General features: G+C 46.3%; 1 protein-coding gene across 4 annotated transcripts; it reads left to right on the top strand.

Moving 5' to 3' along the window:
• The first annotated feature begins 58 nt into the window (after positions 1–58).
• SLC37A3 (solute carrier family 37 member 3) lies at positions 59–23944 on the top strand. Of its 4 annotated transcripts, none has more exons than XM_080589430.1 (15): positions 59–237; positions 2909–3074; positions 3998–4112; positions 6550–6642; positions 7128–7211; positions 8433–8578; positions 9176–9272; positions 10391–10475; positions 11529–11710; positions 14224–14365; positions 15599–15700; positions 17617–17664; positions 18711–18862; positions 20574–20639; positions 21486–23944. In XM_080589430.1, exons 2-15 carry the CDS (start codon positions 2974–2976, stop codon positions 21576–21578), a joined length of 1506 nt encoding a protein of 501 aa, XP_080445556.1. In that variant the 5' UTR covers positions 59–237; positions 2909–2973; the 3' UTR covers positions 21579–23944. The 4 variants fall into 4 exon arrangements, with proteins under 4 accessions (XP_080445556.1, XP_080445559.1, XP_080445558.1 ...); XM_080589433.1 differs by having other exon boundaries at positions 59–251; XM_080589432.1 differs by lacking the exon at positions 59–237 and adding an exon at positions 278–811.
• Positions 23945–26321: the final 2377 nt, after the last annotated feature.

Below are 26321 nucleotides of genomic sequence, written 5' to 3'. Positions count from 1 at the left end.
GCAGCCGCCCCACAGAGCCCGGCCCCTGCCGGACCAGCCGCCCTCGGCTCCCCTCAGCCGCCGCCGCGTCCCGCCCTGCCGCCCGCCGAGGATCCCGGGGCGCTGAGGGGCCGGTGCCGGCGGCGGTGCCGGTGCAGGAGCAGGACTACAAGTCCCGCCGTGCCCGCCGGCCCCTGCCTCCGGAAGAGCCGCCGCCTCCCCGGGACTTCCTGAGGGCCGGCCTGGCGGCGGGGCTCGGTACGTGGGGCTGGGTGGGTTTTGATTTCTTTATGGTCGCTGTTCTTAGGTAGCGGGCTGCCTCCGCGGGGGGCGGGGGGAGCCCCGGGTGAGGCGAGGCGAGGCGGGGGCGGCCCCGGGGGACCGGGACCGGGACCGGGACTCGGGGTCGGGTCCCTCAGCGCCCCCCGGCCCGCCCCGCCGAGCGGGGCCCCCCCGCTCCCCTCCCGACCACAGCCCCGGGGCCGCGGCTTCTCCGGGCGCCTTTCTTCCCCCCCTCCCCGTTTGGAAAGGAGGCTTTTTGGCTTTTTTTTTTTTTTTTTTTTTTAAATAAATATTTCCGTTTGCTCGCTTTGTGCCTTGGCAGCCCCGGGAATGTTGGTTGCGGTCTTCCGTGCCCGCTCTGTGGGGCGGCAGGGTGGCGTTAAGGAAGTTTGTTTTGAGCTTAAGGGGGCTTATTTTGACCTAAAGCGGAGGGACTGCCGAAAGCTCAGCAAAAGCTTCTTCAGAAGAGCCATTAGCTGAGGGCAAGCAGCGTGAGCGAGCAGGCAGGGCAGCCTGACACCCTGAACGCGGCCCTCCTCCTTTCTTAAAGGTTTGTGCCTCGCTGCTTTGATTTCTGGGGCTTGCCCTGCCCCTTGGTTTTTTCTCCCCCTGCGGTACGAATGAACGTGGTGTTCTCAGGGCTGCGAGGACAGCCTCCTCGCTGGCTGGCCCTTCGGCCCGGGGAAAAGGCAGCACGAAGAAAGGAGAGAAGAGAAACCAGAATTTGTCTGTAAACGAGTGAAAAACATCATCGTGTGCCAGAAGGCCGTCTTTGAGAAAGCTGGCTGAGGCTGAGAAGCTCTGAGGAATGGCTATTGCAACAGTAGGGTCTGTAAAAATATACGTGGCTTTAAGGTCAAATCCGGGACTTGGCTTTAAAAAAAGCCGGGTATCTTGGACAAATAAGAGCTATATTTGCATATGGTGACATGAAGCGAGTAGTAAATCTCGTGCTTCGGGCTGTAAACTGATTACACGAGGAAGGAACTTTTCCCTCGGCGTTGCACAAGTTGCGGTGTTGTGCTTTCCTCCGGAGACCTCTGTTATCTGCCATTGCGTGGTCGGGGGGGAAGAAGAAACAGGGAAGGAAAAGCAGCTCTTGCCTCTGACCGCCAGCCCGTGCAGTCTGCAGGCTGTTCGCAGGGCTGGCCTCGCCGTGCCACAGCTCCAACTGCAGGTGCTGCTTTCCCCTGAGCAGAGCCACTCAGTTTTTGTGCTGGGTCCGGTAAATCTGTGTGCCGGTGTCTCCAAGATGTAGTAGCTGAGTCCCTGTTACTCAGGGGGTCTCCATGCCGTATGCTCTGTTGGAGACCTAGCCTCAGTTTTGGTGAGGGCTAATAGATCCTGGCATCCAGTGGGCAGGCGCACGTCGTCATTGAGAGAACAAGGAAGGAGGGCTGGTGGTGGAAGCTGGCTGGGGGAAACCTTTACAGGTTATTAAAGGGAAGAGCAGCAGGTCTGTGTGGAATATGGGCTTTTCTGCTGTGACCCTTTGGAACAGGGGTGGTGGATTTCTTTGCCTCTCCTCAGCGGGCAGCATGCGTGAGGTGTTGGAGTGTCCTCCTGAAACGCAGCTCCCCCCGACTGACTTGTCGGCCACTGGTGTGAGCTGCATCGAGCCCTGCCGTCAGCAGCGGCACCGGTACGTAGCGTGTCTTCCCCTGCTCTGCTCGCTTAGTTGCACGGGCGCAAGTGTTTGTGCAGCTGCTTTGTGAGCTGCTGCAGGGAAGTCCAACCGAAAAGCTCCCTGCCCAGGAAACAAAAGGGAGGCGTGGAGAGACATTCAGCACCTCGCTGCCCAGCTGGGTCATTTCCCTGACTGTTTGCAGAAGCAAAGTGTGCCAGCACATCTGAGGGAGTGGGATTAGCACGGCCTGAGCCAGTACTACGAAACGGCGTGGTGTATCATAGCCTTAATGATGGTGGTGTCTGGTATCTGGACGTTTGGGCAGATGTCACCCATGCCTTACAGGTAGGGGCAATGAAGTATGACTTGCCATGAGTTAGTGACAGACGGAGCTACAACGGAGGGCTTGAGAATGAACGAGCAGGGCGTCTAGCTATTGGATTTTGGCACTGTCCTCACAGCTACTTCCCTTTTCTAGCTGTGCAAGTCCACCCTTGGGTGTATTCTCTCAGCAACATCTTTAGGACGCAGTTAGATCCAAAACCATTTTTCAACCAGTAACCAAATGCTGCTTTCTTGACTTAAACTCACCGGTCTACAGCATGACAGGTGCCAGTGGAAAGTTAGCTTATTTATGACAACTCTGTAGTGTACCGCGTGTGCAAATGGTGCTGAATGGTTGTTGGCATGGGAACGGGTAAAGCTGGTAGATCTGGGGGAACTCCTTTGGTGATGGGCACTGAAGGAGAATCTGCTAGGAGGAGGACAAAAAAGAAGCGGGTTGGAGGATAACCATGGGGGTACATGGAGAATGAGAGCAAAAAGCATTTCTGGGCATGTAAGATGTCAAGGAAGGCACTGCTGATGAGATGAGTAGAAACGTGAGCCCAATCGGGAAGAAACGTCACAGAGTCATTCTTACTAACTTCCAGCTGTTTGGAGAGCAGCACTGTGTTTTGTACTTGTGCTTTAATTGTCCTGCTTTCTTCTTTTCTCCCTTCCCACCTTCTTCTATTTAAGTGAGAAGGAAAATGACCTAAGCACCATCCGACCTTTGTGGCCCAGGACAGGAGCAGGGTTGGAGCATGGCTTTGCCTGGAAGCTCGCGGAGGCAGCCCGCAAACAGGGGCCTGGTGTCCCACTGCACTCACCACCACATTGCTGTCTTCCTGCTCACCTTCTTCAGGTAGGCTGAGCACCTTTCTGCACGGAGGGGGGGGTTCATCTCACCCAATTTGGGGAGGTACAGAGCACGTCCAAGGAAGGAGAATGAGGGTGTCTCTGAGCCTTGAAAACAAACTCAAAAGCTAGTGACAACTGGTCAGGGAGTACTGCAGTAGCGGAGCGATGTGTGCTGTGCCTCTGGGGAGTCCAGCCACAAACAGAGCTCACCCCAAAGGCAACACTGACCGTGCCACGCAGACAATGGTCCTTTGCAGAAGGGTGGAGGCGGCTGGGCATGGGGAGGGGCGTGCTGAAAGGGGGCAGGAAGCAAATCCTGTTGCTCGGAATACATTTAATGCCTGATCTGACTGAAGGAATGCTCTGTTGTTATTTCTGGGGTCCTCTCATCTTCTTTAAGTGCTGTTTGCAGGGGGCAGGCCTCTAGAACAGGGATTTCTCTGCTTCGGACCTGAGGGTCACCTAGATTTGTGTGGAAAGCTTGTTTGCTACACCTACTGACAACAGCTGGAAAAACGTGCTGCTTCTCTATAGAAACTGCTTCGTTGGTATCTTTGATCTTCACAGCAATACTGCCACTGGTGCTTGACCTGTCGTTGGGAGAGCACTTGTAATGGTGGTTACCAAGATGAATGTATTCTTTTCTCTCTTTATTATTTTTTTCCTAATTGTTGCACAGTTATCTTCTCTTTTGAAAAGAAGAGAGGAACCCCTTTCCAGTCCAGACCCTGTTTCACACCTCCCCACTAAAATCAGTGTGTCCCCCCGTAATTTTGGGGGTTCTCTTACTAACAACTATCTCCAAACCTGTCAGTCCTCTGCTGCTCACTGCCTGCTTAGACAGCCTGTATCTGAATTTTGAGTCTCACCCTTTCCCACTTGACCTACGGAGATTTGGCCAAACTGTGCGTGTGTTTCTTCTGGCAGCTACTCCTTGCTCCATGCTTCCAGGAAGACATTCAGTAATGTCAAAGTCAGCATTTCGAGCCAATGGACGCCCTCCTGCCTAAACAGCACAGCCCTTGAGCTCCGACCATATGAGGTAAGGATATGAGGGGCTGTCAGGTGCCAAGAAAGATGGGTAACTTCCAGCGTGCTCAGATCGAGGTGCTGAAGAGGCCCTTTTATTTATTCATGTGAGAGACACTTCTCTGAACGTGAGTGGGAGCTTGGTGTCTGAATTGTTGTTTTCTGGATCGTCAGCTGACGGTGACATCTTCCCTGGTGGTCCCCAGAGAGAAACTTGCCAAGAAATTGGTGTTCTGATGGAAATGGGGACCACAAGAAAGTCTCTGTAGGAATCAGAAGGGAGGAGGTGAGGGAGGGGGAAAGAGGGGTCCTACCTCTGAAGTGTTGGCAGCAATAAGTGAGCAGTGAATGGGGTTACAGCGCTCTTAACATCCTGGCTGTGGCTTTCTGGTGGGGGGGGGGCTGCTGCCCTGTTAAAGGGGTAGTCAGTGTAGGAGAGAAGGCGGCTCTCTGGGAAGTACTGGCTGCTTATCATAAATGCCGTTTTTTCTTGTATCTAAAAGGTATTATTTTCCAAAACTCTGAACATCCAGTACCTGATGTCTCTAAAATCCTAGCTTCGGTGAAAGCTGTGGGAGTTTTGGCAGCGTTTGCGTGCAGAAAAGGAAGCCGTGTACTGCTTGCACCTCACAAATGGGAACGCAGGAACTACCCACTAGCTCGTACCTGTAGTCCTTTTAGGAGTATGCTTGTCTTTAGCAGTGGCCTGTCCTGGTGCTTTTGAGAAGCGACAGGGAGTTCCAGGTCAGCTTCATCTGCATTACAAACCCCCAGTTAATTGAACGTTTGGCCGAGGAATAAATGCTGACTTTTTGTGACTAGTGAAAATAGTAAGTTGGGCCTGGACTTCATAGTATGGCAAAAGAGAATGAACCTCTCCGGGATGCTAAAACAAACTATGTGATGTTTCTATTTAGTTCCTTAACTGACATCCAAACAACTAGAATGCTTTGGAAGCTGTTGTGATCTTCATGTTGTATAGATGATCTAATTTTTTGCTGGATTTTAAGTGTATGTGTCCGTTCAAGGAAAAAATGGCCAAAATGGCCCTCCTTTCCTTTTGGCGTCAATTTAGGTTACCTCATTTAACAGTAAAGTGCGTTTTGATAGGCTGTCGGACCAGACTAACAACATGAACATGCTGTCAATTTTGAACTTTGATACATCTTTTTAAGTACAGTTGTTCTTTATTTTTATACTTAAAAATAATTGTTTAAAAATGTTTTGCAATTGCTTCATGAGTCGACCCTGGTATGTTTTTGTTAGAGGAACAACTTAGATCTGTACTCCTCAGCCTTTAAAGATTTCTAAGTCGTCTGGAGGTTGTGTAATGAATTTAAGTCTAATAGCAAGAGATTTGATTCTCCTATCTTTCTAAGACTCTTAATAGCTTCTGGAACTCCAGGGATAAACTGTGGTTAAAAGTTGAAAGCTAACGGTATATAAGGAGGTATTGGTGGCTTCAAGTGGCAACAAATACTTCTCAAGGGCTTTATTAGTTCTCTTTGACACATGAGACTTACGCAGCAGCTGTGTTGATAGGCTTTACCAAAATGAAATCTCTTTAAGATGTGTAATTAGTGTTGTCTGTACAGGATGCTCTCCTGGAGAGGGAGAATCAAGCTAAAACTGACGATAGTTGCGTTAGATGCATTCATTGGTCAGGTTTGGATTGTTTGCTTGTGTGTTTGTTTGTTTGTTTGTTTTTTAATGGGGGTACAGTGGGGAGGGAGGAAAACTTTGTCCTAATTAGTGTTATTCATTCTTCAAGTCGTCCTCAAAGCTTGCTATTTTCCACTAGTCTTGTTCTGGGGACAATCGAGTCTTTTCCCTTTTTTGATCATATTGCAAATAAAATGAAACTGAGGGCAAGCACAAAAATAACAGAATTAGTGACTGGGATTAATTGTAAATAGTTTCCAACCAGTCTATTTCTTCCCCTTGTTCCTCTTGTGCTCTTTCTTTTCAGTTTGTGGTCTGTCATTTCTTATTATGGTTGCTGCCACAAATATTATAAGGGAATTATTCATTTAGTGAAGACAGTAAGATAACTACAGAAGAGACATTGCACATAAAACAGAATGTGCCTTTATTGTATTATTCATTAAGATACTCATCAGTGTTTCTGTGTAAGAAGCTGTCTAGCTGGTGCATGCTTGTTAGAAGTAGGGTTTGCATTGCCGTGTCGCTTGTCTTGATCCAGGTAGGACTAGCATTTCTCACATGGCTTGCTAGCTTGTCCTTTGAAAGTGAAACAAAGTGGCACTGGGCATCTTCTGTAGTACATAACATTAGAATTGTTCTTGATTTGGTAACTGAAGTGTTGGAGGAATAGAAGGTTGCTGGGGCCAGATGCTCTTCTGCTTTGGAGTTGCAGTTTGTATCGAAAAATAATACCACCAGCCCTGCTTTTACTTGTTTACTTACTTGTTACAATTTTCTCTCTGTAGCTCTGGAACAGCAGCCGTTTATTTCCAAGTGCAGAAGAAGCAACTCTCTTCTTGGGAACACTGGACACTATCTTTTTGTTCTCCTATGCTGTGGTGAGTAAAACTAACCCAAAGCTGCCAGGCTTTGGTTAAATTTGATGGGGACCATTGCATCTGCATTTGGAGCAGATTAGCAGGATCTTCTTGGGCTCACTTAGCTCTAACTAATGCAGTTAAAAAGCTTAGTTCAGATTTTTTTCCTTTCGTTCTGTCCATTCTGTCCATGCTTGTGTCCCATGTGAACATGCTTGTTAACAAATGCAAGAGTTACGCCGTCAATTCAAACTTTCTCACACCCCTGCCATCGGTGGGTGGGAAAGGCAGTTCTGTTTCTCCAAGAACTCTCAGTTGAAATTTTTAAAGGTAAGAAATTTAGTGAACAACTTAGAAAAAGCAGGGATTTTTTGGTGGCAGAAGTGGTTAAAAACAAACAGTGAGTTGGTATAGTAGCATTTGGGTCAGCTTCTACTTCATTTTAATTCTTGCAGGCCATGGATGTATGTTTTGTGGCTTTACTTCATGCTGTGTTTTGTTCTTAGGGTCTCTTTGTCAGTGGCATTGTTGGGGATCGCCTGAACTTACGCTGGGTTTTGTCTTTTGGCATGTGTTCATCTGCTCTGGTGGTAAGTTGGAACACACTAGTGTGATTTAGAAACATCTCTGTCAGGATTTAAGGGCAGGGTTCTAATTTAGGAGCAGAGGCTCTATTTCTGTGTGAATCTTGCCGTGAACTGTAGCTGTAGCTCAGTGGTCTCAAAGTCTCAGCGTAAAACTCTGTCCTGGCTGCACTTACTTCATTGTATCAAGCATAAGGCTACGTGAGATGACTCAGCTCTTCCTGAAATACCTATTTATGGGTGGTGTGTCAGAAGGAAATTCCGAAGTTTGAGGCACTGTCTAGAGACTTGATGAATAGCTTTTGTGTGAGATCGGGTGTATTTGGACATTTTGGGACTGCCTGGTGTTGCAGCTGTTCTCCAAGCCCACGTATGCTGTCATCAAGTTTTTTGCCTCCAGATGCAATTTTTGCTCCCTTCTTTAAAGGGCATGCTAACAATACTAAGCGTTCATCTGCCTGTTTTGTAATTGGCAGGAGGGCATATGTCAAAAAAGTATGTCTGCCTAAAACAAAAGCATACTTCAGGTTCAAGCCGCTGCGGATCCGCATGAATCAGTCTTATCTCGTTGTGGCTTTCTGGTTGCTGAAGTAGTGGTAAAGTGTGTGGAGTGCTTTTGATTTAGCCATCGGCTACAAACCCCTCTATGGCCTATTGCATTCTGCAAACGTGTGACCACAGACATGCATCAGGCACGGTATGCCACAAAGGGTGTTTATTTGGACTGGGTTACATTTGGACTTGCAGTAATTTGAAATCTAGCTGTAGTATTTATGTTAATTTTTGCTGAGATAAAGAACTACTGAGGGTTCTGTGTTTGCACGGAGCCTTGTGGATTCACATGTCAGTAGAGTAACAAATCACGAGGCTACTGTATTTTTAGTGTTGTTCCTACAAGTATTTGCCTTGCTTCTGCTCTCCGATTAGGACTGCTGTTTACAAAAATAAGTCTTTGGGAGTGGAAGCGCCCTGCTAGTGCGTGTATCTCACGAGTTGTTTGGGCTCTGGAGTTAGTGCTGCGGTGGCTCAGCAGAGGGTGCTGTTAGCTCTGAGCCATTCCTCAAACAATACCAGGCCTAGCTCTGGCCTGGCCCCTGCGGGGGACCTTCTCCCTGAAATATTATTACTTCTTTAACACCTCGCTCCTGGCTTCTAGCAGTAGTCTCATGGTTTCTTTTTTGTGTGTGTGTGTGGTTGTGGGTTTGTTTGTTTTTAATTCCTCTCTAGGTATTCTTCTTTGGCACGCTCACAGAATGGTTGCATTTCTACAACAAGTGGTTCTACTGCTGTCTCTGGATTGTGAATGGCTTGCTGCAGTCCACCGGTTGGCCTTGCGTGGTTGCTGTCATGGGCAACTGGTTTGGAAAAGCTGGGTAAGTTGAGTTTTCTTTAGTGACTCACTTCTCTGACTCGCTGAGTACAGGCTGTGCTGAAAGTCTCAAATAAAAAAGGCACAACTCTATTTTGTCAACTGTTAGGTCAGAATTAAAGCAATGTGGGATGAGACATGCCTTTCTAGTTACCATTCTCTCTTTTCTTCTGGAGCCATGGAACAGTTTGGTGTGAACACAGTTGTGTGTGCTAAAGGCACAGGGTCAAACTTGGGAAGTTTTGTAGTGCAGAGTGGCTGAATTCAAATTGTTCTGCCTCTGGAAAACCTGTTTCTGACCACTTACTGCTAAGGAGACCAAATGGAAACTAACTTTTACTGCAGTTTTGAGCCTGTCGCTTGGGGATATTGCAGATGAGCTATAGTCATGGCTTGTAATCCTGATATTGCCAGCTTGCTTCTGCTGTAATGCAAGTGGTTCAGGATAGAACATTTCTTGCTTATTGATTTGGTACCCCCAAGTTACTCTGTTGTAACTTTATAGGTAAATTGAAGTTCATTCTAATGTTATATGTCTGTCTAGCTCCTGATGTCACCTCTCCCTGCATCCTCCCTTCCAAATTCTCTTCTGTTTCTGCAGGAGAGGCTTTGTGTTTGGACTCTGGAGTGCCTGTGCATCTGTGGGAAATATCCTTGGGGCATTCCTTGCCTCCTGTGTTCTCAAATATGGCTATGAGGTAGGTATTGCTGTCTGGCTTCTAGCTAAGGCTGCATGTCTGGGTTATGCAGAGACTAGTTTCTTATCTTGTCTCTGAAAGATAATAGAAATATTTTTCTTCTTATCTGAGTGTCCAGTTTCATTTTCTGAAATTCTGTGGTAGGAAGCAGCAGGCAGAATAGAAGGGGTATTCCTTTCCTGACCCTTCAGACTTAGGCGGAATGAACCTGAGACTTCTCTGCAAACATGACTGATATTTTTGAGGAGCCCTAATGCTGTCGTGTACCCTCTTCTGTTTTGGGTGGCTCAAAATGCTCTTCATCCATCACAGGTTCTCATTAAACTGAATTCACTGCTGCTGAGTAGTGGTGAGGTTTCGACAGACATGGAGACATAGTGTATGGCTGGGAAGAGGCCAGGCATGGTTTATGTCGCTGTAGTGCAGGCAGCAGGCAGTTGAATACAGGGAATGTTTGTGAACCTTTGCATGTTGGGGCACATGACCTACGAGGACAGACAAACAGGGCTGAGCTTGTTCAGGATGGAGAAGAGGAGGCTTAGGGGGTACCAAGTAGTAGCCTTCCAGTGCCTATGTGAAGGCTGATGAGAAATCACAGCCAGACTCTTCTGGGTTGCAGGGTGAGAGAGCAAAAAACACTGTACAAGGTGAATCAGGGAAGTTTTCAGCTGGATGTTTGGAAAAATATTTCACTGTGAAGTTACTTAAGGACTGGAACAGGGGCCCGAAGCCTGGAGAATCTGCTTTTGGAGGGTTTCAGGACCTGGTTGAACAGATCTCTGAGCAACCTGGTCTGAATTTGGTGTTTGACCATGCTTTTGAGCAGTCCCTTCCAGGGTAGTTGGATCTGTGGTTGTGTTGGGTGAGCTCCTTCATCACTGCTGACACCTCAGGAAACTAAAACAGCTTTGTCCATGTGGTCTTTCAGCCTAGCTAGAACCAAGTCTTTTGAGGAGATGCAGAGGTCATTTGTTTCCAAGTTTTATGGATATAGTCTGGGTTTTTCTAACTGTATTTAGTCTCTGACAAGGTTGGAATATAGAGAGATCCTCGTTGATCAAGGAAGCCCATGTGACTGAAAGCCTTTTAAAAATAATCTTTTACTTATTTATCTGCAGTATGCTTTCTTGGTGACTGCCTCAGTCCAGTTTGCTGGAGGAGTCATTGTCTTCTTTGGGCTCCTGACTTCACCAAAGGAAGTGGGTAAGTAGAAGGGGGCTGCAGCACTTCAGTCCCTTCATGGAAAGCAGATTTGCAGCTTTCCATGTAGTACAAAGAGTGCTGCTTGTTCTGACAGTACTAATCCTCAGGATTCTTACGAAATGGTGTTCCACTTTAGTGTATTTAATGCAGCAAATGCTCTCCTTACCAAGATCACTCTAAATGCCGTTGTGCATCATCTATGTAGAGTCTGGGTATTTTTTCAAAGCAAGATGAAACAGCCTGGCTGTAATGCTTCTATTAGGATGTGCCTAGTTCTCAGTTTTCCTTCACCTGGAAAATCAGTATTTTTAATTTTTTTTTAAGAAACAGTGAGCAAACTAATAACTGGCTGTTGCAGGAAAAACCTGTGGCAGGCCTTAGCTCAGTAGTAGGAAGGGAAAGTGCTTTTCGTGTGCAGGTTCCCAGTAGCCAGTTAAACAGCTCTCAGGCAGAACATGGTCCTTCTCTGAAGAGGCGGTGGCTTGTGTGTAACAGGAGAACAAAAGAACATTCAGGCTTTGACAGGGCCGTGGAGGAGGTTTCCCAGGTGCCTGCAAAGGCTGTGAAGTTGGTAGCACTAACACCACCATAAAGAGTGTGCGTATGAATGCTCAGCAGCCCAGAAAGCTCAGTGCAGTCCCTAGGCCTTCGTTCCAGGCAGCAGCTGTCTGAGCGGCTGGCGGCACGCTCTGCTTCCACACGCAAGGGAGGTGGTAGCCTGGAGCCAGGCTGAAGGGTCCCAGCAACTAAATAACGGGGGAAATGCACTAATGTGTTGTCTTCCAACTAATGGCCAGACATTGAGAACAGACAAAGCCGGCGCCAGGATCAGACAGAATACTTTCAAGAGCGTTAGAAGATAAAGGGTAGAACCTGGCGGCGCTACAGAACACATCTAGAAGAGTTTCTAAGCCAGAGGATGGAGGTATGGGAGAGCAAGGGAACTGCTAGAAGTGAGAATCGCTTACAAGAAGCGGGCGTAGCTTTAGAGTGGGGAGAGGGTGAGCAGTCTGCGGTCCCTTGTCCCTGTTGCGTATCCCCTGTGTATCTTAGGCCTTCCTGAGCTTGGAGCAGACGAAGAAGGCAGTGTCGAGGAAGATGCCAACAGACCTCTAATGGGTGATGACGATGTGGATGATGATGACCGCAACTACTCCATTCAAGCAGCTGACACCGACAGCCAGCCAAAGGCCATTGGCTTTTTCCAGGCTTGTTGCCTTCCAGGTGTAATACTGGTGAGGACCAGATTCTTGAGTGGGATCTGACTTTTTATGTTGTTAAATTTAATCCTGACTTTTTGTGTTGTCAGCATTTGTTGACGTGATTGTTAACATGTTGACCGTGTGTTTTAGTTATCAACATTTGACTTACGCTGCTAAAACCTTGGGTTTGGGGCAGTTATCTTTGTGCATATGCATTATAATAATGTCCTGGTATGTGGTTGCATGTTTTTCTTCCCGTGGGTCTCCTGCTTCCTTCAGTGCATGCAATGAGCCAACCAGGGCAGCAGATCCTGCCCTTTTTGCTACTGACTTTAGAAGGGAGTCCATGAGCAAAGGCAGTGGTTGTGGGATGCTTTCTTGGTGAGGCAGCTGCACTAACCCAAGAAAACAGATTCTTACTGTTAGAAGAGCATCGCACCAAACTCTGTAGCACTGATATTTGGGTGTGCTTTTTAGTTACTTTAGAGCAGAAATCTGGCCTGAAAAGCCTTAATCGACATAATGTAGCGTGACAAAGTGGGTGTTTTTAAAATACAACTGGAAACAAGGCCTGGTGATGCAATTTCCCCATATCCTCATCCTGTCCCCTGTGTGAGAACTTGTACTTCTGCATTGACAGTGTTGCCCAGTTTGTGGATTTGATCCAGTAGAAAAATTAATCTACCATTAAAAAATACTGTTAGTTTTCTGCGCAAGTGGACTATATGCCCTCTGAATACTGGAGCCAGTATAAGAAAAGGGACAGGAGGGCTGGTTTAGTACAGTGTGAACTGCTGGGATTTGATCGTGAAGCAGAACTACTGAATGGACGGTCGTGTTGGATAATGGGTTAAGCAGCTGGTTGTTGTGATTAAGGCAATGCAAAATCTAGAAAGGATTGGGTAAATTGTCATCACCAAGTGTGCTGAACAACTACAATTCTGTTGTTAAGGCCTTGGTGGAGGGATGGCAAAATAAAACATAGCCATCTTGAGTTCTTGCCTAATATAGCTAAATGCTGTATCAACTATGCCTTGGTTTTGGTGGTGCTAAGAATGGGATGCTATACAAAGAACCTTAAGTTTCTAAGCAGTGGTCGAGGCTGCCTCAGTTGGTGTGGCTTTTTTCGTTGGCCAGAATATAAGGAGGTACTGTACAACTGGTGTTGCTGCTTCTATACTTGGGATTTTGAGGGCATCTTCTGTGTACTAACACAGCAATGTGAACACCTCTGAGCCTGTGAGTTTTATCTGATGTCAGATCAGTGACCAGGCAAGCCGGAGTGCTGTCAAATCAGCGAGTGCGAAGCCAAACGCTGAGAGAACCTCCAAAGCTCTGTCGCAAGTCTACAAAGATTTCATTTGACTTATTTTTCTGTAGTTGCTCTCTTCTGCTGAGTGATATGGTTGGAAAAGTTTCAGTGTAGACAGCTTTCCCTTGGGCCTCTAGCAATTCAGTGTTTAATTGGTCAGACAATCTGGCTGACAGTTTCTAAGCATGTTGTAATAAATATTGCTTTGTACAGTGCAAATCTTCACACCCAGAGGCAGGAGAACTCTGCCAATCCTACGCATTACATATGTGATGAAGGTTAGTTTGTTTCCTCTAAAAGTGGAAAAGCATTGAAAATACAGCAAAAATGATGTATTTATTAGAAGAATTTCAGAAGAGCTGAATTTGTGGTGTTTGATATATCAAAATATTCTGCTTTTTAAAATTCAAGGACAACTGCTTGTGTATACATACAGCCTCAAAAGCTGTGGTCCTAGCAGGGTATTGTTTCATTAACTCATTAAACACTGGCACAGCACTTTAAGGAACCCATATTTGAAGAGTTAATCAGGAGGCATTACTGCAGTAGTGTGCCTCATCCTGCCGCATGCTGGGCCAGCGATTCCAGAGAAGGAACTGTTGGAAGGCTCTAAAGAAGGAGATCTGCTAGCTAAGGAGCAGGCAGAGGCAGGGGGTTGTCTCAGCTGTTGTGTTTGGAGGCATGTGCTTAGCTTTGGCCAAACCTTTCACCTTGTGCTCTTGTGTCCTGGAATACTTACCTGGAGGTCATGAATGAAGCTTTCTCTCTTCTGGTGCTGTAAGCAGGTGAGCCTTCTGAACGACAAAAGGCAGCAGCAGAGAAACTGCTTCACGTAACTTTGTTCAGTGTGATGCACAGATGACTAAATCTCAGGCTTGTTTCATGTCATATGGTTGGCTCCCTTCTCTTCAGAAAGTGAATTAAATTTCTTGTTATGTGGTTTTTGGTTTTTATTTTTGAAGCCTGGTGTCAGTTCCTCTCAAGATTGCATGGGAAGCATTTTAACCCATTGCACTCAGTGAAAAGAAAATAACCTTCTTGACAGTGATTTCTGTATTCCCGGGTTCCCTTTGATGTTCAGCATTAAGCTTTCATAATGCTGCCTTCTTAAATGAAATGCAGAAGCACTTCCCTCTGAAAGCTTCAGCTGGGTGTAGAGCTTTATGGGAAGAAGCAGAAATGCTGCTTGCGTTTCTCAAGTGCTAACTGTTTTCTGGCCCACTCTTTGTTCCAGTATTCTTTGGCCTATGCGTGCTTGAAACTGGTGAATTACTCCTTCTTCTTCTGGCTGCCCTTCTACCTCAGTAGCAACTTTGGATGGAAAGAAGCAGAAGCTGACCAGCTCTCCATCTGGTATGATGTGGGAGGAATCGTAGGTGAGTGTGCAAGTGAATGACATCTTCCTGCAGCTGCCCTGCTAGCGTTTGGAAATGCAAGACAGCAAGTGCAGCTCAGAGCAGTCACGTTCAGTGGGCTGTAGCTGTTTACTGAATATATAAAAAGGCCAGTTATGTATGTGGCTGCTGGGCCGTGGTCTAAAATGCATAGCAAAATGTCCCCCAAAGAGTTCACATGTGATTAAAGGACAGCGTGGCATTCTTAGACACTACCCCCAGCAGGCATTTTTCTTTACTTGCTAGGGCTTCCTGAGAAGTGCCCCGTACAAGGTGTCTCAACTGCTTGCTACCTCCTTTCCCTCAGGTACCCTTGAGGGAGAGGTGAGGTCTGCACTATTGGGTTCTGCACGATACCTTCTGTCCTTGATTTTTAAGAACAGGCTCAGCACAAAACTCAATAGAGCGGACACAACTCTGTTATCTTTAGTGAAATCAAATGTAATTGCGTTTGTGTCTGCTGGCTGCAAAATCTGCCCCTATTCCTCCAGCATAAAGAACATACTGTATATGTGATTAGGCTTCCACACTCCCGTGTTCAATTTCTTGCTTTATTACCTAGTCCAGTTAGCTTTCCTAGAATAGACATCCTTGTTTTGGTCTTTTCAGGGTCAGTTTTTCTGTCTCTGTGGCCTTTCTTTTATTATGCTTTCTCAAACATTCTAGTTTTTACCAGCAGAGCGGTTCCTGTGGAGGTAGCAGAGATGCATGAGGTGATTTGTATCACCTATCAGAATTTGTTGCAATTAGCTCTGCACCTACCCTAAGTAGGTGAGACAGCAGGGAATGTGAGCCCCCTGTGTGCTTAATGCTTTCCCTGTGAAAAAGAACTGCCTTTTCCTGTACTTTCTATTAAAGAAAGCAGCTACAATGTTAAGCTTGCTCACATCCAGAGTTGTGGTTGCTGTGATGGTCCTACAGGGGAAGGAAAAGGAAAGCAGGAGCACTGACTAGTTGCATGCCAAGACGAGGGGGAAGAAGTAATAAATTCCTGGGAAAGTGGCACGCGTAGTTTTCTCTGTTCTGTCTGGACTACTTAGGTGTAGAGTTGTCTCTGTGTCTGGGGTGTAAGGGTGGCAGGAGACGTAGATTTTCTTGACAGTCCTGAAAACTACCTTAATGAGAAGGCAAGAGGCCACTGGGCTCAGTAAAATGACTTAGCTATGTTCAAGGTGTTAGCATCCTAAGCCTGATGATGATTTATTTTTTTTGTAGGTGGGACTATCCAGGGTTTGATTTCTGATGTGCTACAGAAGAGAGCCCCAGTGCTAGCAATTAGCCTGCTCTTTGCTGTAGGCTCTCTCTTTGGATACAGCCGTGAGTATGTTTTTGTTGTATAGTAATCAGGGGTTCATTTGGTGCTTCTCAAAGAAAACCAAGGTACAGCCTGTTCGGACTGTTCTCTGGTCTTGAAGCTGCTTCTGGATCAGGGTGGTGCCTTGTGGTGTATTTTACTTGGCGTGTGGCACTGCACAGAAAGAAATCTGTTATCTGGTTAATGAGGTGGAAAAGAATTTTCTGAGCGGTAGGATTGCCCTGCGCCGGTGAGTTATGGTACTAATCCTCCAGTGTCAGTGAGATTTCTGGCATTGTCATTGTATCAAAACCACAACTGGCAGAGCAGGAAATCGAAGGCATGCCTCTGTAGTAAGAGGAAGGAGAATCTGGGGACAGAGCTGTGCTGAAGTACATGTGCTACAAAGAGGCAGCAGCTCTTAGGCTTCACCACTTACGCTTCTGTAAGTGGTAAAATTGAAGAGTTCCTGCCTGTTACAGTAGATACAGCTCTTGGTTATTGATTATTGAAAGGAGTCCGTCAGGTAGACTGAGTAGGGCAGGCAGGTCTTGTTTCTGTGAGACATCTATGAAGCTCTTCTAAGGGTAGCAGTTTTGTATCTTGAGACATATTCTCCAGCGGTACCAGAGTGCTCACTTCAATGTCATTTCTCTCATGTGTGTTTCCCTCTAAAATGAGGTGGTGATACAGGACAGCTTTTATAGAGCGCTTTGAGGTCAGTGGGCAGAAATCATGTCCAGAGCTGGACGTGAACTGTGAGGTGTGTGCCTTTTCAGAGGCATGCTGGCTTACTCAGGTGGTCTCAGAGTAAGGCCAGGGAGGTGTAATCATTAAATAGCAAGGGTTGGGTTTGGTGGAGTTTTGGCAGCTCTTGTGCTAACTCATTACTGTCAAAAGTGAATTGGAAGCAAATATAGCTTTATTGCTGAGGAAGTTTGAAGCTTGTACTAGATAGCAGAGCAGCCAGAGATCCAGGTGTCTTGTGCTCGGCTCGAAACGAAGTGCTGTTGAGCCAGGTACAATGCGGAGTTATTGCGGTGTCATAATTAAATTTCCATTGGCCAAATTAGGAAGAGTTTTTATGCTTATACTGTGCTGTGCATAAGAGTGATAACGGGCTGAGAATATATGAACAGGGCTGCAACTTGTCTCTCACATGGTAACTTGACCATGCGTGGCCTGACGCTGGGGCAGTGAGTAGGGAGTTCTGATGATGCCTGGAAGAGAGGTATTGGGGAAAACAACGCCTGAGAGGCACGGAGGAACTGTGAGGGGAAAGCAGCTGCATGGACACAATATGGCTCCTGGAAAGGGAAGCAGAACCCTCAGATACCCAGGCATGGTTTTGTAAGGAGGAGTTTGAATACGGGATTTTGCAGGGTTTTTTACTTCTTGCTCAGCATTGCTTAGACAGCTGCTGGATTGCTACCTCCAAATCTAATCTCTGCAATTTAAACAAGACCTTGGAAAATTCAGAATGGTGGGAGAGGCTGTTCAAGCGCTGAGGGAAGTACTTTATGGTGGGAGAGTCTGTGTCTAACTTCTTCAGAAAGGATTCTATTACTGTTCAAGTGGCCTTTTAAGGAGAGTCCTCTGTCTCTTGACACGAGCAGGCTCTGTGTCATGGAAAAAGGCATAACAGGGGCTGGAACCCAGAGCCAGGCAAACCTAATAATGAAATGGGGCACTTTTAATGGCAGAGGTGACTTTTCCTATTGTAAAGTGCTGTCAGGGAACTTCTGGACCTTCAGTCTCTAAATGTGTTTGCAGTAATACTAATCTCTGTAGAAGTCTAGTCACGTAGAAGCTACTGTTACTTTGTAGGTAACTGGAAAGGTGATTGAAACTGGATGTGTGCATAATTATTTCTGATCCTAAATAAATGGCATTCTGGAGTTCGTGTTTTATTTATACTTATCTGGTCTTTCTCCTGCAGGTTCTCCCAACAACAAACCTATCAATGCTGTGATCATGACAATTACAGGTATTATCTAAAATGGCACCGTTAGGCCAGTAGGCATTATATGTGTGTGTACGTGATGTGTGTGTATATGTGCATTGTACAAGGATCAGTAACGCCACGTGTAGGTGGTGGCAATGCATTTGTGTGCTGTCATCTCTGCCAGTTTTGCAGAAAGATTACCATCTGAAGCCCAGTTTATGTTACTTGTGGAATAAAGCTGTAGAAAAACTGCCTAACAAAGGGAGATACAGAATACAGACTATATAGAATAATGGACTGGAACTACAGGGGTCTGCCTTGGCTCAATATAATGGAAGGTGGATTTATGCCAAAATACCTAGCAGTGACCTGCTGCCTGAGGCATGGACGTGTGCTAATTGCTGCTACCTGTGCTACAGGAACCATCACCTGTAGCAGAGAATGAGGTACATGCAAAGTTGTGAGCTGCAGCTCAAATTTGAGGGTGTTTGTCAGAGCCCCAAATGCCCTGTGTACTGTGAAAGGTCACAAGCTTGCTGTGCTCACAGACGTATGATGTTGTGTTATGGAATTAAGATTAGCCTGCATGAATAGAGCCTTTCTTTCCAAACACTCCTATTTCAGAACTCTCTGTCCTGTGGAGGTTTTTTTCTTCCATCTCTCCACCAGCCCTTGGAGAATGAGGCTATAGCGTGGGGCTGTACTGCTCCAAAGTAGGGACGTGTCTGTATCTGCTTCGTGTTGAGGGTTTGTATACGCATGCTGTTCAAAAGTAGTATTTTGTATTCAGTTTGGTGCATCCTGACTGCTCTTGCAGTGCCAAATCTAATTACCTTGTTTTTGCTGCTGAACGAAAATGAGCTTGTTGGCAATTTCTGTGCGCATACTCTGGGTATGCGCGGTGTGCCAGGACTGTGCTCTTCAGCTGGGAAGGTAAGCTTCTACCCGCAGTTAGTCCGTGAGCACTGTCCCTAGAACGAGTCCTTTTCCTGAGCTGTGCATGGTAGAATCTGTGTTTTGAAGACGTTCTGCTGAGAATCCGTCCCCTTGCTTCTTTTGCACCAAAGCTGTTATCTTGGCAATTTCAGGATTTTTCATTGGAGGCCCTTCCAACATGATCAGTTCTGCAATTTCTGCTGACCTGGGGCGTCAGGACCTGGTGAGAGGCAGCAGCGAGGCTCTGGCAACGGTCACGGGAATTGTGGATGGGACTGGCAGTATTGGTGCTGCAGTGGGCCAGGTGAGGCTGCAAAGCGAAACAGAGGTGTGGGGAAGGAGACGGAGAGTCTGTTGTGGTTAGAGAGGTTAGTTCACTCCTCAATCCAAAGTTGTGTGGAGCGTGGCAGGTATGTATGCATTTATTTAAGAAACAACCATGGGAATGTGTTTTATGTTTCCAGTGGAAGAAATTTAACTAACAAATAAGCTAAGTATTCCTACTGCTAACCTTATAGCAATTTCATAAATCAAATGAGTTTGAGACATTCATATCCTGAACTGAAAAAAGCAAGACAAGGTCAGCTTCACAAAGAGTAAAAATAAGATATTTTGAAACTTGTTTAGGATTTTTGCTCAAAGGTAATGGCAAAACCTTTGCTTACAGAAAAGTTTACCTATATAACTGACTAAAATTAAAATGCCTATTATGAATGTTATGGTGTTTACAAAGTGACTTAGAATTTGCTCTTATTTTTGGTTCCCCTTTTTTATTTGTGGTTGTCTCTTGCACCCTGTAAATCCAGCACCACCTGCTGCGATAGTCCTTCAAGTATGCTGCCAGGGGCCTGAAGACTAGACTGTTGCAGAAAAGGAAGCTGACAGTGTGCCCACTGGGGACATTTTTACTTCTCAAATACAAGCGTTAGCTATGTGGAAGAACACAGTGGTGCTTTGGGAGGGGAGGACTTAGTAGGAGGATCAGAGCCAGTTCTATTCCAGGCATCCTCTAGTGCTGGTAAAATACCAACGACTTAGGCAAGGCACACGAATTTTTCTCTGAAGGGATTTGGATTTGTTCTTGTCATTTATTGCCTGACGAGTACAATCGTTCTGTCTCTTTCATAAGAGAGATGCCACTTAGATCTGTTAAGCGTGGAAAATTACAAGTGCCTCGTGGCCATATTACAGTGTGCTGCTACGCTCACTTTTCTTACTACATTGTCTTCAGTGCTTCTCTCTTCCCCCACACATACCATTGAAACTTCCGTCACCATAAAAACTGGGCCTTCAGTTCTGAAAAATCCCACCCGCCTCCCATTCTAACCTCGCGTTTATTTCAGCAGAGACAGCCATGACGACATTCCGGGGGTGTGTGAATAACAGCAAACGCACAGTGAACGTGTTGGAAATTCAGTCCCTGTTCTGTGCTAACGTACCCAGAAGTGAAGAAGGGAAGCCCTTGTACAGCAGCTGAATATAAATCTGCTAATAGGGAATACATTTTCTTTTATAGACTGTGTAGGCTTGTAGAACCTGGATGCAGTTCGGAACGGACTGCAGTCTCAAGTGTCTTGCCTACGCTGAAGGGTTAAGTAGTTAGCGGTTGCACAGCTCTTGAAAATGTGTCCTGTGTAATTTGTAAGCCATTCTAGAGCTTTTAGTTCTTCTGAGAGTACTTATATCCACTTATGTCCCAGTGTTCTGCTCAAAAACCTTGTATTCAGCAGAGTCAATTTGTCACCCCTTGAAGCTGTAGTTCAGTTCTGTCTCTGTGCTGCTGCGAGTTACTGTAAAGCTTCAGGATGGTACCTCTGCTTTGAGACTGTGGGCTTTGCTCAGAAAGGCTGCTGTCCTGACTCATCTGTTCTGACAGGAAAAGATCAGCTGGAAGGTTTTGTGATCAGCTCTTCATGGAGTGTTAACAGCCCATAAATTCTAGAAAACAAAAGAGTAATGTCTGAGAGTCATGCTTACCTTCCCAGTTTGAGTAATGTTTTTCCCTTTCTTTTTAGTATTTAGTGTCCTTGATCCAGGAGAACCTAGGATGGATGTGGGTTTTCTATTTCTTTATTCTAATGGTAAGAAACATCCTTTTTTTTATTATTCTTTCGCTGAAGTTCAACTTGCAGTAGAAAGTTTTTGTGAGAACCTAAACGTTGTGACGTAGGCACGCAGTCTGTTTGTGTAGTATCTGCAAGCTTTGGTGCAGTTATCAGTGGTCTGTGGTGTGCCTTTGCCTCAGGGTGTCTAAATCAACGGGGTTCCTCTTACATCCTTTAAAGGCACATTGCTCAACAGGAACTGAGATTTTGGCAGACATCCAAAAATACTTGCCTAAAAATACCTGTATGCGTTTCCGAAAGTTCACTCCACCTGGTTGAATTCCAAGGCAGGACTTCCCTCATTCATCTCCAGGATACGTAATTCCTAATGTTTTCCGAGAGCTGCTTGTCTGTCAGCCCCTGAAGGTTAGTGGAAGGAGTGATGAAGATCCTGAAACTAAAATTAAAGTGTCTTGGCCTGATATACCAGTAGGAGAGGGGATGGTTCAGGCCCTGATCTCCTCAGCTTTGCTAGGGTGGTGAACGCTGTTCGATTCACCTGTTCTTCCCTGCCGGAAGCAGCAGGAATTGTTTCAGTGTCTCTGCTGATAATGGAAAAAGCCACCTTGGTAACTAGCAGGGGAGGCCAGTAGGAAAGCCTCTGGGAAGGAGAAGAGCTCGGCTTCTTCCTGAAAAGATCATGACAGCTGAAATCACAGGAGCTTCTTTGCAATCTCAGACATTTTGTCTGCTGTGTCACTCTGTTGTCACTTCTTTTAGTCCGTATCTTTCTCTGAAGGCCTTGAACGTTTGTTGGAGTGCAGGATGGTTGCGGCAGCGGTTGCTGCTTGCTAATTGTCCTGGATATGCTTCTTTCCACAGACGAGTTCAACAATCCTGTTCATTTCACCGTTAATAGTGAGGGAGATCAGATTGCTTCTGCATGAGCGGCGCCTGCGGATGCTGGCTGAGTGACTTCTGCTTGCCTCTGGGAGGACGGTTGTCTGGGCCTGACAGCGGGGACGCTAATCAGATCTCTGGGAGACTCGTTTGTTTCATCCTCCAGGTTTGGACGAACTCAGAATAGCTCTGCGAGATGTGATTGACCTGCCTTTCCAAGCTCAACATCGAAGTACCAAATACCCGTCCTGAGACCGTCCACATCATGGAGCTGCTGATCTAAGCCAGACAATCCCCGGGGCTGGTGGGTTGTCCCAGCCTACCAGACTCTTCCCTGCCAGCAGTCACGCTGGGGCCTGCTGCTGGGTGGTCTCACTGCTATACCCTTTCTTATTTATTTCTGGATGTCCTGGCCAAAGGTCAGGTGTTTAAAACTGACATTGGGAGGCTGTCTTGCAATGAATTTCGATGCTTTGTTGTGCTGGCGAAAGCATACACTGCATTTCATGGGTAGTCTATGTAGCTTTTAGAAAAGGCAAAACTACTTGGAATTTGTGCTGTCCAATTGTTTAAAAAATACTGTTGCTAAATCTCTGCAGAGATGGACCTCTGCTATCCCTACCCAATAACTCTCATATTCCAGTAGATTTGCATGGAGAGGTTAACTCCATATTTGTTTTTAGCGTTTTTTATTAATATTACTACTAATCTCTGGGAAATGAGATTTCTGTTTTTGAATATTTAAGCAGACAAATAGTGTGCAATACTTGGATAATGTTTTACTGTGATCTCTGAGAAAAAGCCTTAACAGATCCTTTGCCTCTAAAGGAACCTTGAATGGCTTTGGGGATCAGTAACGGGACACAAATACTTTCACTACCAGTTTGTTTTTTGAACTTTGATCAATACTGACCAAAATGGGATTATCTGGTGACACTGAAGAATTTGGTGTCACTGATTTCATTCTCATGAGGCAACTGCTTTTATCTCCAGCAAGGGAAAAATCAGAACTGAATTAAATGAGTTTAAGGGACCTGGCTGCTCTCAGACATGGGCTTCCAGACAGGGACGGAAGCTTCCTTGTGGAACAGTATCAAGAAGCAAGTGCTGCTGTCTCCCGTGTTCCCCTGCCTATGGCTGCATAGGCGACCTCAGACTCCAGTGTTTTGAAGCTGAGCTGTGTCTTGAAGAGGAAAATAGATGCAACTGAGGTCAGAAAATGTGACTGCACTTAGTATGGGAGTATTTGAGCATTTTGCAGTAATGCGGTAAGCAGGGAAGCTGGCTGACACCTCTAACATTTGTTGGTGCTGTTAATGGGATCACTGAATAACTTCTCAACAAATTGTTTTCTGCTTTTGCCTTGGGATGTTTCAGCAGAACTTGTGATCAAGTACTCGATCCAGCTAGTCAGCAATGCCTGGACGGGGGGGATGAGGGCGCAAAAATTCTTGGAACTGAAAATCTGAAACGTTTTTTAATGGGAAAAGTTGCCTTTTTAAAATGTACGGTGATTTGTTTTTTAATTTATGAATGTCAATTTTTAGTCACGTGACGATTGTAACGAGTGGAGCGTTATTAGTGCCTTACGGTCTTACTGTACGGAACGGTTGCTCGGTGATTGCTGCTTCTGCAGTGGTGGCTCTGTGCACAGCTTTGCTTACTGGGAAACTTGGTTGCTTCATTTTTACACTTTTTTTTTTAGAATCTTTTTCTATCTTGGTGGAGGTGATTCTTGCATTTTTGACTAATCCTCAGAATTTCAGTGCTTGGGAAAACGATGGCATTAATCTGACAGGGGACCTGAAATCCCGTTCTTGTCTCTTCTCATTCCTATTCCAATTTTGCCTGTATAATTAGAGCAGCGGACTGAGAATCTCTCACCGTGTCCTCAGAATTATGCCCTGGGGCTGCCGTTCACATCCCAAGCTACTCATTAGCCCCCGTGCAAATAGAATCAAAACTCCCTGAAATTTGGTTCCAGAATTGATGGTGGCACCGTTTGCCCCGGCCGTGGTGTCTGAGACTCTCCGGTTTCAAATTCCAGCCTGGATGGGCTTTGTGGCCGGCCGGGCGCTAGATAAGCTGCTGATGAAAGGTGGGGTGGGAAAGGGACGTCGCCGGGGGCGGCGGGGAGGCAGGCCCCTGTAACAAATGGCTTCCTGTAAACAGTTCTGTCCCCTCTGGAGAAGCGTCAGATGTGCTGCGAGCTCTGCAAGCACGAGCTGCCCGGCAGCTTGCCTGTACGTGTGCCGCTGCTCTGAGGCCCCTGTCAATTAGCCGGGCATTCCCCTGGCTTCGGGAGTTTTGTTGTTGTTGTTGTCGTCATCGTCATCCTGCGTTTTGGGTTCTGTGTATTTCCTCAAGGTGCTCAGGCAGAGAACGGTTTTCAATCTGATAATGTCCAAAATGATCTCATAAATAAACTTAATCTGACTTGATCTGGGGTGACTCATGTGCGTGCTTTACGTCGCTCTTCCCAGCACGGTTCTGCTGAGCACGCTTCTGTTCGTCCTCGTTGTAGGTGCAGCTCTACCAGCTGCTTTTGGGTCGGCTGCTGCGAAGGCCGGTGCCCTGCGTGGTGCTTGCCCACAGGGTGACAACCTCGCTGCTCCCTGACTGCCATTTCAACCAGACCCACGTGCCGTGGTTTGGCACTCTTCCCCATCAATCCCGTAAGAAGTTTTGTGAGATGCCCCTAAGAGAGATGCTTATAACGGTGTGCTTAATGTTCTTAAATAAAGAAGCCAGAACATATACCTGTGGGTTGGTTTTTTAATTATTTACTAATAGGCATGTAGACATCAGGTGTTCTTCCCTTGAAATTAAACTTGCCATGTGGCTGCTGGCGCTGCTGTGCCTTCTCTCCAGTGGCTTGTTTCGTTAAGCACAAATCCACACCCACACGTAGCTGTGTTTAAATGGACACAGTGGGAAACCTTGTAATTGTGTTCGTGTTTTATAGCTAACTGTAAATTCCGAGTTGAGCACAATACTCGTTGGAAGAAAGAAAAAAAAAAAAGCACATGCCTGCATGTTCTGGTCGCTCACCTCCAAGTAGTTTGGTGCTCTGATGCTGTTCTTCAGGAAAAGTAACTGCTCTTATTTTTACCCCTCTTCTGTCTCTCCCCACTGTTATGAATAGGATTAGAGTTTTCCAACCTGCTCTAGAAGTCCTCAATGTAGAGTTTTGCTTCAGTGTCTATTTGAAGATGCTGATTGTGGCAGTCCCGTCACCAGCACTGTGACTGATCCCCAGAGCCCTACGTCTGCGCAAGTGGAAGTGCGGGAGTTGCTCAGCTCTGGAGTGCAAAGAAGTGCATTAGGAAATGATCTCTGGACGCTTAGCTGTAGCCCGGGAAGGGACGGGCTGTCTGACCAAATTGGTTATGAAAGAAAGGATGTGCTTCAGCCCCCTAATGCTCTTCTGTAGCGAGGAAGGTCCTTGTAATAGATGCCCTTCAAGCAACGCTCCTGGGTCCTGGTTTCCTCACGAGTCTGGAGCCAAATGGCAGGTAAGGCTGCATGGCGGAGGTTATCACAGGGCGCTCCAGAGGAGGAGGAGCTGGGCTTCTGCCCTAGCAGCTGGGCAACCTGAGAGAGCACACGACCTTCTCATCCTGACCAAGGCCAGAACAGCATTCCCTCACGCAGGAGAGTGGGAGGAGAAGCAGCAGCGTGCTTTAAGGGCTGTCTTGTTCTCCCTGACAAAAAGAAGAAAGTGTCTATTTGTAGAGAGTCCCGCAGCTTGCACCAGTTCCAGCACTAGCTGTTCAGGGATGTCTCAGGCATCCTGCTGTTCAGTTACTCCTGTGCAATTTTGCCCTCTGTCCAGTGATGGCCAGGGTGCTAGACCAAACCTATTTGTGATTTCTCCCCCCTTATTTTCTAGGCATGAACTAAAAGTGCATACAGGAATGTTTTGTGTTCTGCACTGCAAAAGTTTTCCAAGGCACCACGTGCCTGCCTTCCTCCGTCTTCGTTGAGCCTTATCTCATGCTTTTAGTAAACAGCCTGCAGTTCTCCGAAAGCTGTGAATACAAGCTCTTAGACTGTTTTGTGGGATTGGGGCATGTTAAGTGCATGCCTGTGAAGGCATCTTGGTTCTATTAATGCCTCTGCTAAATGAGATTTGCTTAGATCAATATTTATAGTGATGCAAAGAAGAAGAATTTGGACAATTGCCGTAAATGTTTCCTTTGGCTCTCGGGCCCTGGTAATTATCTAGGTTTGTTCGTGGCTGGGTCCCAGGAGGTTCTCCTGGAATAATGCCCCTTTGACCACCTGTGCAACAAGGTGAAGGTGTCTATGAAAACAAATTCAATGGGGAAATCAAAATGTGCTCTTGGAGGATGAGAGCAGATAGCAGGCTTGAGACCCTTTCGTTAGTTTTAAGATTACTGTAAGGAGAAGGAATATTTCTGTCTGAGGTTGCAGAAGCCCAACTAAAACTGTTTAGAGACAACCTGTCTTGTTTCTGAATCCTTTTAAAATCAGCAGATGGCAGATGATGGACCTGCAGGTGAATTGGAGGAGTCTGTTCCCGGGATGTTGGTGTTCTCGTTCAGCTGTCAAGGACAGGAAATCCATACGCTGGTGCCTCTTGTCCTTGCAGATCACGTAAGTAACAACATAATCCAGAGTGTACGAGTGAAATGACAGCAGAGGAGGATAAGATTACTCAGTTGTGCTATTTAAATCTTCTTTCCTTATAACGTGGTAAGCAAAGTACTGGGAATTTGGGTTGGCTTGATTTCTCTGAGCTCTTAGATTCCAGCACAAGCCCGGAGAAATCTTACACCCGGAAACCTAAAGCCT

The sequence above is a fragment of the Anser brachyrhynchus genome (assembly GCF_964034855.1).
Source record: "Anser brachyrhynchus genome assembly, chromosome: 1".
In the NCBI taxonomy this organism is placed as follows: Eukaryota; Metazoa; Chordata; class Aves; order Anseriformes; family Anatidae; genus Anser; species Anser brachyrhynchus.
The sequence above is the reverse complement of the archived record's forward strand: the minus strand, read 5'-3'. Positions and strand labels throughout refer to the sequence as shown.